Raw genomic sequence first — 12,391 nt, 5'->3', positions numbered from 1 at the left:
ACCCCTCAGTCCACCTCCTGCCAGAACTGTGTATAGAGACAGTCTCTTGGCTGAGCTGGTGGCCATTGCCAGTGCTCAGAAGTGCAAGCTAGTCCTCATACAGAGCCTTCAGGTGTCACAGCTGGGCACAGGTGCAGGCACAAAGGCTGCTGTGACCCAGTTAACATCTTTGGTACGAAATCAAATAAGTCAAGGTGGTATTTATGGGCCGGGCCCAACTGTCACATTTACATAAAAAGGCCTTGGCAGCTTACCAGCATTCCTACATAGCAGTATTCCGGGAAGGTTCTATAATACATGTAAACCGTAAGGGTGCCAGCCTCTTCCATGTTCAGATATCACCCATGTGAACTCCCACACAAAGTTTTTATGTACAGCCTGCTGAAAGGATCTGAGCACAGCCTTCACTTGCCCTTATTATTTGCTTATTTCTGTAGCAAGATCAAGATCTTTAAAAACCGTTTGTCCTAGAGTCAACTCTGACTCCCGGTGATCCTGTGTGTGTCAGAGAAGAACTGTGCTCCATAGGGTTTTCAATGGCTGATTTTCTGCAAATAGATCATGAGGCCTTTCTTCTGAGGTGCCTCTGGGTGGACTTGAACCTCCAACCTTTTGGTTGGCAGCTGAGTGAATTAACTGCACCAGCAGGAACTCCAGTAAGATCTTTACTCCCTGGTGACTGTCTACATATTCCCCTTCCACACTAATCAAGAAGCAAATGAAAGTATTTTAAATCCTCCATCAATTTTACACTCTTTCTCCCCTACATGATAGCTTGCTCACGGCTCTCTTAAAATAAGCCAAAGATTATTTTCTATTCCTCCTACAAGAAGTTCTGCTTCTGCTCTTGTTGCCAGGACTACAGCAGTAAGGCTAACTAGACACGTGCCCATTCATTGATTTCTCAACTCCGTAAGTACCTACTGAATGACGGCCAGGTGGTAGAGTTGTGCACACACACAGCCTGCCCTTAAGAAGCACCCATTCAGGGGCAGGGAGGGGGGCAAAGAGCTGTAAGTACAAACTCAGCCTCCTATGCTGGATGCCACAGGAACCCAAGGAGGAGGCCCTGCCCAGTCACCGGAGACAGGTAAATCCTCCGCACACAGGTGACAGCTGAGCTGGGGAGTGAAGCATACACAGGGGCTGTGAGGTATTCCAGACAGGGCTACCTGTGGGTGCAGAAGCCCAGAAGAGAGAGAGAATGGGGTGCATTTGGGAAACTCTCAGGGTGGCTGCATAGTGGTCTGCTCCCCTCAAGCGCTCCTGCCTTTCATCTCCTCCCTGAGCGTCTGGCATCATGGTCTGTACCCGACCAAGCTTGTGTATCCCACTCAATCCCCCGGTGTTCCTTTCGATTTCACAGTTCTCCCAAGTGGTGCCCAGGCAACTCCCCCCAGTGCTGGGAAGCCTGGAAGAAGGGAGCTGGGGCAGTGGGACTGCACAGCCAGTGTGGGGCTGCACAGCCAGTGTGGGGCTAGCATCGCCTTCACACTGAGTCCGTGTGATGTTGCCCTGGTTGGCAATAGTGCAGTGAGTCCCAGGTGCAGTCCCTGGGCCAGTAGCATCAGCATCACCCGGGAACTTGTCAGAAATGCAAATTCTTGGTCCCCACTCTTGATCTATTGGGGTTAAAAACCAGTTGCCATCTAGCTGACACTGACTCATGGCCACTCCATGTGTGTCAGAGTAGAATTATGTTTTCAATGGCTGCTTTTTTGGAAATAGATAACCAGACCTTTCTTCCAAGGTGCCATTGGGTAGACTTGAACCTCCAGCCTTGTGGTTAACCATTTGCACCCCCCAGGACTCCTCTACTGGGGCTAGGACCCAGCAGTCTGTCTGTCAACAAGTCCTCCAGGTATTTCTGGTGCACTGTAAAGTTTAAGAACTACTGCTGTAGTGGGTACAGAGGTGCACTGCCCAGGTTCCCTCTTCAGGGCCAAGACACCCATCCTACAGCTGCTAAGACTATGGGCTGCTGACAGCTCACGGCCGGGCCCTCACTGGGTATTACCCTGCAGGCTACTGCTTTGTCCAAGATTATGCCTCCCTCCCAAGGGCAGCCTCAATTTGGGGAACTCTGAAGGGCTATCTCAGCTACAGAGCTCCCCCCTTTAGGATCAGCTGAGGCTTCTGTTGCAGCTACAACTGAGCTTCTCCCTCCATGCAGTTCTGCCACCCTCATTCCTTTACAGGTGTCTCTCTTGAGAGCATGCTCCAATGAACCTTCTGATGCCCCTCTCATTCTGAGAGTCTGCTTCCAAAAGCCCAGCCTAAGACAAAGGCTGTGCTGCTAGGGAGACCCTGCTGCCATGTGCCCTGCAGCCTCCTGGCCCTCAGGGCTCAAGGGAGCATCTCCTTTGTCCCAGATGCAGTCAGCCCTGCCAGCAGCTCTAGAGGTCTTCCAAACACCAGAATGGAAACTACCCACCAGGCTCTATGCTCCGCTCTAGAGAATTCTTTTAAGGTAATTCTTGTGTTCTACCTATGTGCCTTTCTCCCTATTCCCGTACATGGCTGGGACCCTAATTCTGCCCTCTCCATATATACGTAGGATCAGCATAACAGGCTTGTGTGGGGTAGGGGACAGGGACAACCATCACTGAGGGTTCTTGCACACACTGTCACATCTATCCTCTCAAGAACCCCAAGGTCAGATGCTGTGAAAGCCTGAAAGGACTGACCAGGAAGTTAGGGTGTTGCCAGAGAAGACTGAATGGCTGCTGACCATGACATTTCTGGGTGGCCATAACTTGGTGGCCACCAGTCCAGGTCTTGGTCCTCAGTCTTCTCAGGGAATTATTTTACCAGATTCTGTTGTACTAAATTCATACTAGTCAAACCCATCACAGATTAAAGTGTAGAATCAGAGTCTGCTTTATTAATTTATAATGAAATATATTCCTTTCTCGTCTGGGAAATGCTTTGTCAACAAACCCCTTTCCTGATGTCAAAACCTTGGAGACTGTATAGTTTATTAGAAGGTGGTGTGGTGACCTTCTAATCATCAGAACAAATGGAGGTGGTGTTCTTGAGGGCTGCCTCCCACCACAGCAAGGCCTGCTAGAGTGTCCTTGCTCACCACAGAGTACAGGTCTCAGGTGACCAGATTCAGTGACCTCTGCCTTCACCCCAAGTACCATCAGAGAAATTCTGCCCATTTCTTTCTTCTGTTCCCCTTGGCGTTCCCTTTTCTGGTCTCCAGGCCAACCACACTCCACCTGTTCTCTCAGTCTTGCTCTGGCCACCTTGATAGGACTCCTAGATTCCCCATGGAATTCTAGGTGCTCCCAAACTCTCCAGTCACACTGTCAGACAAGCTCTTGGTTTCCTCCCACAAGTGGTAGGTAGATCCTCCCCGCTGACTGGAAATCTCACCCTCAGAGGGTAATCTCATAGCCAGTTCCTTGGAGTGGAGGTGCTAACGGCCAACAGCGATGACTGCCCTCAGCTCACAGGCCTGTAAACTGAAGCTGGCAGAAGGGAGGCATCTAACCCGAAGGCCAGTCAGGCCTCAGATGCAGATCTTCCTGACTCTGACACCTGAGCCTTCTCTACTACTCCACACCTGTGATTGTCCAGCAGACTTGGTTGAAACCACTGAAGGTGCCAGATGAGGTATTTTAGGTGGGCTCAGTCCTTCTTTCTCAGCCTAAATCACCCATCAGTTGCCGATTCAGCCCTGTAGGTTCCCCGTCCACCCTCTTCCTGGCTCCTCTGCTCCTTCACTATCCTGCTTCTGGCTCTAAGATGTTTCTGGAGAAGTGAAAGCAAGGATTAAGCACCGCAGTGTCAGTGACATCTTATTCACAAAGGTTCTTTATCAACCTTTAGATCTTTTGACTGGCTCATTTCTGACCTACAGCGTGACCTTCAGGACTGGACACTCAAAATTCTGCACCTGCAAGTCTCCCAGGATGGAAGGCAGACAAGCCCTAGAGTCAGGAAGTGAAATTCAGGTGGCTTCCAAATGCAGCAGAAGTGGGGAAGGGAGGGCGTGGAACGCAGTGGGTCTGAGTGAGTAGGTGTCTCTGAAGATGAGGAGCTGCCTCTAATGCACTGGCTGGGCAAACTGAGACCCCTTCTTGTGGTTCAAGGCAGTTGAACCTTAAAGAAATGACTGCCCGTGGAAGCCTCTCATATGCAGAATGGATTACCCGATAAGCAAGGTACACTCATTTGTGCTTACTTACTAATCTGTAGTGTACAATTTTACTGTTTTTCATCATGTTTTTTGAAATCGTGCACTACAGATTAGTAAGTAAACACAAGTAAGCCTGTGCGTACCTTGCTTAATGTAAGCCTGTGTGTACCTTGCTTACTGGTTAATCTGTCCCTGTTTATGTCCTAGGAGAAGGGGAACAACATTCTGCCACTAACAGGCTGGAGCCCTGGTGGCGCTCAGCTGCTAACCAAAGGTCAGCAGTTCGAATCCACCAGCCATTCCTTGGAAAACCTATGGGGCAGTTCCGAATTGACTCAACGGCAATAGGTTTTGAACTAACAGGCTGACCGTGACAGATCAGGCCTTTTAATCATGCAGAGTCATGTTTTAAGGGACGTGCTTTGACCTGCAGAGGTCAAATCCATGTGATAATGAGGATTATGAGATGAGATTCTATTAAAGTTATTCAATCACCGATCCCCAGGTTAGCCTCATTGGGGCGCCGGCATGCAGTCCAAGGCCGTGATGATTTGTAGCCTCTCTGGCACACACCAACATACTTGTTGCTGTGGTTGTTTCTTTAAGGGTGGCACTTCTCCATCTCGATTTCAGAGCTAGAGGCTTTTTCGAACACGACTTACAGTTACTGATTTGGGCAGGGCAGTCAGATAAAAAGCAATCAGAGCCCTGCCTTCTGCACATGTCACCTAGTAAGTGTGGGCTGCTAGATTCTTGGAGATAAAGAGAATGGTTGAGGGAGTGGTCAGGCTAATCCTCCGTGTGATAAATTGGTGAGGCCAATCTTATCTTTTTCTCCCTAGGAATACATTAAAAAGTCTGATTACAAAGACTATGTTTTTAAGATGGATAACGAATACTGCTCTAACTTATTTTATAGTACCTACGCTATTGCCTGGTGCTTAGCACAAACAGCTACAGAATACACATATTTAACTTACTCATGACAGCTGATCAAGAAAGTAATGCAGATCACAGTTCATCTGCAGCCAAGATGGTTACCATGTCACCAGTGGACACATCTCTGTCACAATAGTTGTCCTTGGAAGGACATCCTCTGACATGTCAGTTTCCCTTCCCATGGCCCCGATGAAAATCTAAACCTGGACAGTCATGCTGTGTGGGAGCAGGGTAAAGATGCCAGGAGCAGAGGGCTAGGAGATCCCTTGTCTTGGATGCTTGGACTATATTTGACTTGAGAGGGTTCCCCCCATGATGGAAGAAAGAGATTTCCCCTACAGTTTGGGTTCAATGAAAAAGACCTCCAGGACTTGGAAGATCTGTATAGGATTGAAGCCTCCAGAATGTCTCGCAGCTCTTTGGGGAATGGTACCTGTGGAATTGTATTACCTTTTGGGCCTCAAAGACAGAAAGACCTCCCTAGGTGACTGACCAGAGGCAACATCCCTGGTGATGCCAACGTACATGAGCTTCAGGCTCTGGGGAAGAAATGAGGAACCTCAGCAACACAGGACAGAGGATAATCTCTTATCGTTTGTCTACCGTGGTGCCCGCCATGGGAAGGCTTTGGTTCTCATTTAACAAGTAAACATTTATTGACAGCCTGTGTGACACGTATTCAGCTAGTTTCTGGAGACCCCACAATGAGTAAACCAATTTCTTGTCCTTGAAGAGCTCCTGGTCTCTTTTGACCTTGTCCTGCCACTCCACAATAAGGCCCAACTGTCTCTGGTGGACGGAGGCCTATTGCCTCAGAGATAAGTAACGGGTTGTGTGTCCAAATTGTTTCAAGAAGAGCAAAAACCAGTAGAACTCATCTTTTCCCATGTGCCTTCTTGCTCTCATGGTTTTGAGCAGAAGCCTCTGGAGGTTAAGCAGAGAGACATAAATCAGAAGAGATTATTTTCTGTCCATTGCTGGTGAAAACTTGAATTTCAGCCTAAAGACATGTGGAATGTAGCTTCCCAATCTATGGGCCCTTCAGGAAGCTAAAAAAAAAAAAAAAAAGGTAAATTTCAATTTCCTTTCAGTTAAATTGGTTGTGGTAATAAACCTAACCACAACAGAGGGGGCAGATAAAGGGAAGATGTTCAGAGCTTTCCTATCTGTCATCAGATAAAGGCAAATATTTCAACTTGGCTTCAAGAGGTGCGTGACTGTGTCTGGGTATGTTTCAGCAACTTCTAGGAAACCTTCTGAAGCTTAGTAAATTGGTTTTTCACAAGGCATTTTTGCTGAAAATACAGCTAGTTCTTCAACAACACAGGTTCAACGCGTCCCCTTTGACCGGACCTGGATCTAACTTTCTGTCTTCTCCATATCGTTTGCCAAATTCAAATTCTCCAGCTTGAGGCATTCATTCAAGCAACTGGTTCATGGCCGAATGAAAGGCAGCCTAATGCCTCAGAACACGTTTTCAATGGGGAGTTTTTAAACTGCACGTATCTTTTAAGAGTTAGAGCCGAATGGAGCCAATTTTCGGAACAAGATAAGCATCTCACTTCCTTAGCAATGATTCATCTGGTTATTTTGGGGGATGCTGTGCAGCTGGTCTGCACTGGTGGCAGTTAGAGTTGTTCAAATAGTGAACTACTTCTGAGCAGCTGCTAACTAGCTACTGTCCCCAACCCCTCAAGACTACCCACTGTTCCAGCCACACTGTTCCCTCCACAGGGACCACCCCAGATCTTCTTGGGGTCTCTGGGTCCTTTCCTGATTGACCAGTACCTGTTCTGTCAACTGTTTGAAATGTCATCTCTGTTTATATGCTATATATATTGCCCTAGGAACAATCATATTAAAAAAAAAAAAAAAAACCAGTAGATTTTTCTTTGCTACTCTCTCCTTTCAGCACATGATCATGTATTATTGATGGACACAGCTTAATTGAACAGCTAGTAGTAAGTTTAAAAACCTTACAGGAACTGTGGGGTCCCTGAGTGGAGCCAACAGTTAAGCACTCAACTACTAACCAAAAGGTTTGGAAGTTTGAGTCCACCCAGAGGTACCTTGGAAGAAAGACCTGGCAATCTGCTTCTATAAAAGCAGCCATTGACAGCCCTATAGAGCACAGTTCTACACACAGGGTCGCTTGAGTCAGAGCTGACTCGAGGGCTGCTGGTTTCGTTTTTGAGTTTTGGTATAGAAACCACAGGTTCATGTGCACGCATAGAGTGGGGAGAGAGAGATGGAAGGTGTAGGAGACAGAGAAGGGAACGCTCGACCACAACAGTCATAAATGACAGCTCACACGTTGAGGGGTAGCTGGACTTTGGGAGATGTTCCCTGCTCGCCAGCCGCTGCACCAGCTCGCGGGACAGCCATGGTGGCGGATCCGGCCGAAGAGGAGGAGTCCTGGAAACAGACAAGAGGAGACATAAGTGAGGGTTCCCAGGGGCTTCTCCCCAAGGGAGAGAGAAATGTGAAGTCAAGTTGGACTTGACTGGCAGCTGCGCTTCCCTCAGCTTCCCCATGCTGCAGCCCAACCTTGTGGCCTCCAAAATGCTTAGGTTCTGATGGTCTGGCTTGTTAACAGTGTTTTTTCAGCCCATTGGAGTGACCTTGGAGCCCTGGTGGTGCAGTGGTTAAGGGCTCAGCTGCTACCAAAAGGTGGCAGTTTGAATCCACCAGCTGCTCTTTGGAAATCCTATGGGACAGTTCTACTCGGTCCTATAGGGATGCTATGAGTAGGAATTGACGTTACAGCAACAGGCTTTTGGTGGGAGGTACCTTGGAAGAAATTACACCTGTACCCAAACCAGTTTCAAGAGCCCCTTTCTGACCAGCTTAGAACATCATTCTTTGGTTTGTGCCTGGGTGGGTCAGCAATTCACTATTTTCAACATGGAAAAGGCAGTATTGGGAGTCATGTTTTATTCTTAGAACTTGAATGAACTATTCTGCGTTTGTTAAAGAAAATCTGGACAAAACATTTTATGCTACAAAATCTGAACTTATTTAAAACTTGCATTCCTAGGAAGTGAAGACTAATCTTTACAGAAAATTGGTCCTTTGGTGGCCAACAAAGGGAGAGGCTGTAAGGGTGCCAGGATTTACAAAGCACAGCATTTTTTATCTAAGACCCTGAGGTACTTGAAGCTTCAAGAGTTTATTATGCCAGGAGATTACTTGCCGACGAGCTAAAGAGGACAGCTGCCTCAAGGCCATGCCTTGTAAACCTTGGGTGTGGGAAGCTAAGCTCTTCAAGGGCAGTGGTTAAGGGCTGGCTGGCTCTGTGGTGAAACCAGCAGAGTACAGGAAACTGAGTCACATGATGATCTTGCAAAGGCAATTCCTACTTGGAGAACCCTGTGGACCCAGCCCACAAGGGGCCAACGTTGTTCCTGAACCCCCTCATCACCCAGCTGGTTCGTCCTGCCCTATGATTCCCAGACAGCTATCCTGTCTTCCTGTTCAGAGGTATTAGATGCTGTTGTGCGTTGAAATACGTCCCCCTAAAAGATATGTGGGGGCAATGGTGGTTCAGTGGTGGAACAATTACCTTTCACGTGGGAGACCTAGGTTCAATTCCAGGCCAGCGCACCTCATGTGCCGCCAGGACCTGACTGTCGGCGGAGGCTTGGGTGTTGCTATGATGCTGGACAGGTTTCGGAGGGGTCTCCGCACTAAGATGGACCAGAAAGATCTACTGGTGGCCTACTTTTGAAAATCAGCCAATAAAAACCCTCCGGATCACAACAGTCTTATCTCAACTGATCATGAGGATGGCACAGGACCTCGAAGCATTTTGTTCCATTGTGCGTGGCATCGTCATGAGTCAGAGGCCGGCTTGACTGCAGCTAACAACAACAACAACAAAAGCTATGTGGGATTCCTAACCCCTGGTATTTGTGAGGAACCCTGGCGGTGAAGTAGTTAAAGCACCCGGATGCTAACCAAAAGGTTGGTGGTTCGAACTCATTAGTCATTGCACTAATGTGGAGGAAGATGTGGCAGTCTGCTTCCATAAAGATTTACAGCCTTGGAAACCCTAGGGGGGCAGTTCTACTCTGTCCTTTAGGGTCACTATGAGGTGGAATCGACTCTACAGCAGTAGGTTTTCTCTTGGGTACTTGTGAATGTTACTTTATTCGGATTAAGGGTCTTTGCAGATACAATTAAGGTAAGGATCTTGAGATGAGATCATCCTGGATTAGGGTGGGCCCTAAATCCACTGATGAGTGTCCTTGTAAGAGACAGAAAAAGAGAACAGAGACACACAGAGGTGAAGGCCAGGTAATGACGGAGGCAGAGATTGGAGTTAGGCAGCTACAAACTAAGGAACACCAAGGATTTCTGGCAGCTACCAGAAGCTAGGGAAACCCTGGGGGCGTAGTGGTTAAGTGCTACGGCTGCCAAGAGGTCGGCAGTTCAAATCTGCCAGATGCTGCTTGGAAACTCTATGGGGCAGTTCTACTCTGTCCTATAGGGTCGCTATGAGTTGGAATCGACTTGATGGCAGTGGGTTTGGTTTTGGTTTGGACCAGAAGCTAAGTGAGAGGCATGGAACGGGCTCTCCCTCAGCCTTCAGAGGGAATCAACCCTGCCGACACCTTGCTTTTGAATTTCTGGCCTCCAGGACTGTGAGAGAATAACTTTCGGTTGCTTTAAGCCAAAAAGTTTGTGCTAATTTGTTACAACAGCCATGGGAGACTGACAGAGGTGGAGATATCTAGGGGTGTCCTGAAGAAAGTGGAGTCCACTTCCACACAGTACAGGGAGCCAGGAGTCTCCTTCCTCCCTCAAGGACCCTCGTAGGATCCCCCGTAAGATAGGAATCCCAGGTGAAAGGGGAGCAGGGCAGACTTGAGCAGAACCCTTCAGGGCTGCAGTAATGGGATGGGATCACCTTGGCAGAAGGCAAGGGAGGAGGGGAGAGAGGGCTGTGTGGGTGCTGCCAAGGCTCTGGTTGAGGAAGGTGAACATGTCGCCACGTTTGGATTCTCACGTGAGCAAAGATCACCAGAAGAAATTACAAAGATGGGCTGAGAAGTCTACTTGGAACCTGCCCCAGACAGGCGGAACCACCTCTAAAACTCAACTGACCATCACACCACTTCCCTGAGCTTTTGTGAAGGGCGAAGGGGATATTGTCTCATCAGCTTGCTGCCAAGTTCTGACCTTGCTTAGCTGAGGAGCCGCACAAGGCAGTGCTACAGGCAGCTTATTGCTCCTCCCTGGGTAGTTCACGTCCCTCCAAGACTAGGGAGTACTGAAAGGTGCTAGAAACTAATGTGACCCACCACAGCACATCTGCAACCTGTAAGAAATCAGAAATTGTATTTCTTCTTTTTTTAAAAATGGAGAGCCTGGCAGATCGAGAATGTGCAACAGAGAAATGGAGCTTCACTCATGTCTCCAAGGTAACTCAAAACCTCAAAGGACTTTCCATTTCAAGTTCTGACACTTGTGAGAGAAACCTCTGCTGTTCAAAGGCTGCAGAGATCCAGTTTTCATGATGCAGCCCCTTCAGCAGATTGCATTCCATCGGCAGACACACAGAAGCCTAGTCTCCACACAGGGAAAGGCCTAGAGTGTTCTGTGGGAACTGGGGTGAAAGGTGGGAGGGAATATTCCTCTTGGCTACAGATTCTGACATCAGCTGAAGTCAGATGGATCCTGGCTGAAAGCAGAGAATACCAGAAAAATGTTTACCTGTGTTTTACTGACTATGCAAAGGCATTCGACTGTGTGGATTATAACAAATTATGGATAACGTTGCGAAGAATGGGAATTCCAGAACATTTGATTGTGCTCATGAGGAACCTGTACATAGATCAAGAGGCAGTTGTTCGGGCAGAACAGGGGGTTTAAGGTAAGGAGAGGTGTGTGTGGGGTTGTTTTCTTTCACCATACCCATTCAATCTGTATGCTCAGCAAATAATCTGAGAAGCTGCACTATATGAAGAAGAACGGGGCATCAGGATTGGTGGAAGACTCATTAACAACCTGTGTTATGTAGATGACACAACCTTGCTTGCTGAAAGTGAAGAGAACTTGATGCACTTACTGATGAAGAACAAAGACCACAGCCTTCAGTATGGATTGCAACTCAATATAAAGAAAATAAAAATCCTCACAACTGGACCAATAAGCAACATCATGATAAATGGAGAAAGATTGAAGTTGTCAAGGATTTCATCTTACTTGGATCCACAATCAACAACCAAGAAATCAAAAAACACATAGCACTGGGCAAATCTGCTGCAAAAGGCCTCTTTAAAGTGCTGAAGGGCAAAGAAGAGGGCAAAAGACCTCTTTAAAGTGCTGAAGACCAAGGTGCGCCTGACCCAAGCCATGGTATTTTCAATCACATCATATGCATGTGAAAGCTGCACAATGAATAAGGAAGACAGAACAAGAATTGATACCTTTGAATTGTGGTGCTGGGAAGAATATTGAATATACCATGGACTGCCAAAAGAACGAACAAATCTGTCTTGGAAGAAGTACAATCAGAATGCTCCTTAGAAGCAAGGATGGCGAGACTATGTCTTACATACTTTGGACATGTTGTCAGGAGAGATCAGTCCTTGTAGAAGGACATCATGCTTGGTAGAGTACAGGGTCAACCAAAAAGAGGACGACCCTAAACGAAATGGATTTACACAGTGGCTACAACAACGGGCTCAAGCATAAGAACGATTGTGGGCATGGTGCAGGATGGGGCAGTGTTTCGTTCTGTTGTACATAGGGTCGCTATGAGTCGGAACCGACTCGATGGCACCTAACAACAACAACAGATTCTGAGGTCTTCTGTCTGTCATTGTGCTTGTTCCTCCCCGTTGCTTGCCTCTGAAGCAAGACAGGCTAGAAGGTGTTTCCCAACAATGGTGTTATCACTCTGCTTTATGAGAGTCAACAGATGAGTCCACTACAGCCAGCCATGGATTATTCTCCACAGAGCTTCAGGCAGGAGCAGGAGGGCAAGTCAGGCCAATTTGGATGAGGCCTTGTGGGCCCCCGTGAGGGTTTTGGTCTTTGCCTTGAAAGCAAAGAGATGCCCTGGAAAGCCAGCATGAAATAAACAGCAATAGAATGAGATCCACATCTTTAAGGGCAGCTCTGGCTGCCCTGTGGGGAGTGGATGTGGTAGACCAGTTAGGAAGCTCTGAGTAGTTCAGGCTTGGATGACGGGCATGGCAATGGAGAGGGAGAGGGGTGGAGAGGCCTAGATGTGTTTAAGAGACTATTGATAATAACAATAACCCTAACAACAATACTACCTACTCACCCTCATATAGA

General features: G+C 47.6%; 1 protein-coding gene across 2 annotated transcripts in view; it reads right to left on the bottom strand.

The window, feature by feature from the left end:
- Positions 1-12,391, bottom strand: part of SH3RF3 (SH3 domain containing ring finger 3) — a 496,734-nt gene that overhangs the window by 98,648 nt on the left and 385,695 nt on the right. For both annotated transcript variants that reach the window (XM_023552520.2, XM_064268608.1), the window contains exon 5: positions 7,398-7,501. In XM_023552520.2, coding sequence (XP_023408288.2) covers positions 7,398-7,501 — 104 coding nt within the window. The remainder of the gene's footprint in view (positions 1-7,397; positions 7,502-12,391) is intronic.

Source organism: Loxodonta africana, chromosome 15 (assembly GCF_030014295.1).
Source record: "Loxodonta africana isolate mLoxAfr1 chromosome 15, mLoxAfr1.hap2, whole genome shotgun sequence".
In the NCBI taxonomy this organism is placed as follows: Eukaryota; Metazoa; Chordata; class Mammalia; order Proboscidea; family Elephantidae; genus Loxodonta; species Loxodonta africana.
Note: the sequence above shows the minus strand (reverse complement) of the source record. Positions and strands in the feature narration are given on the sequence as shown.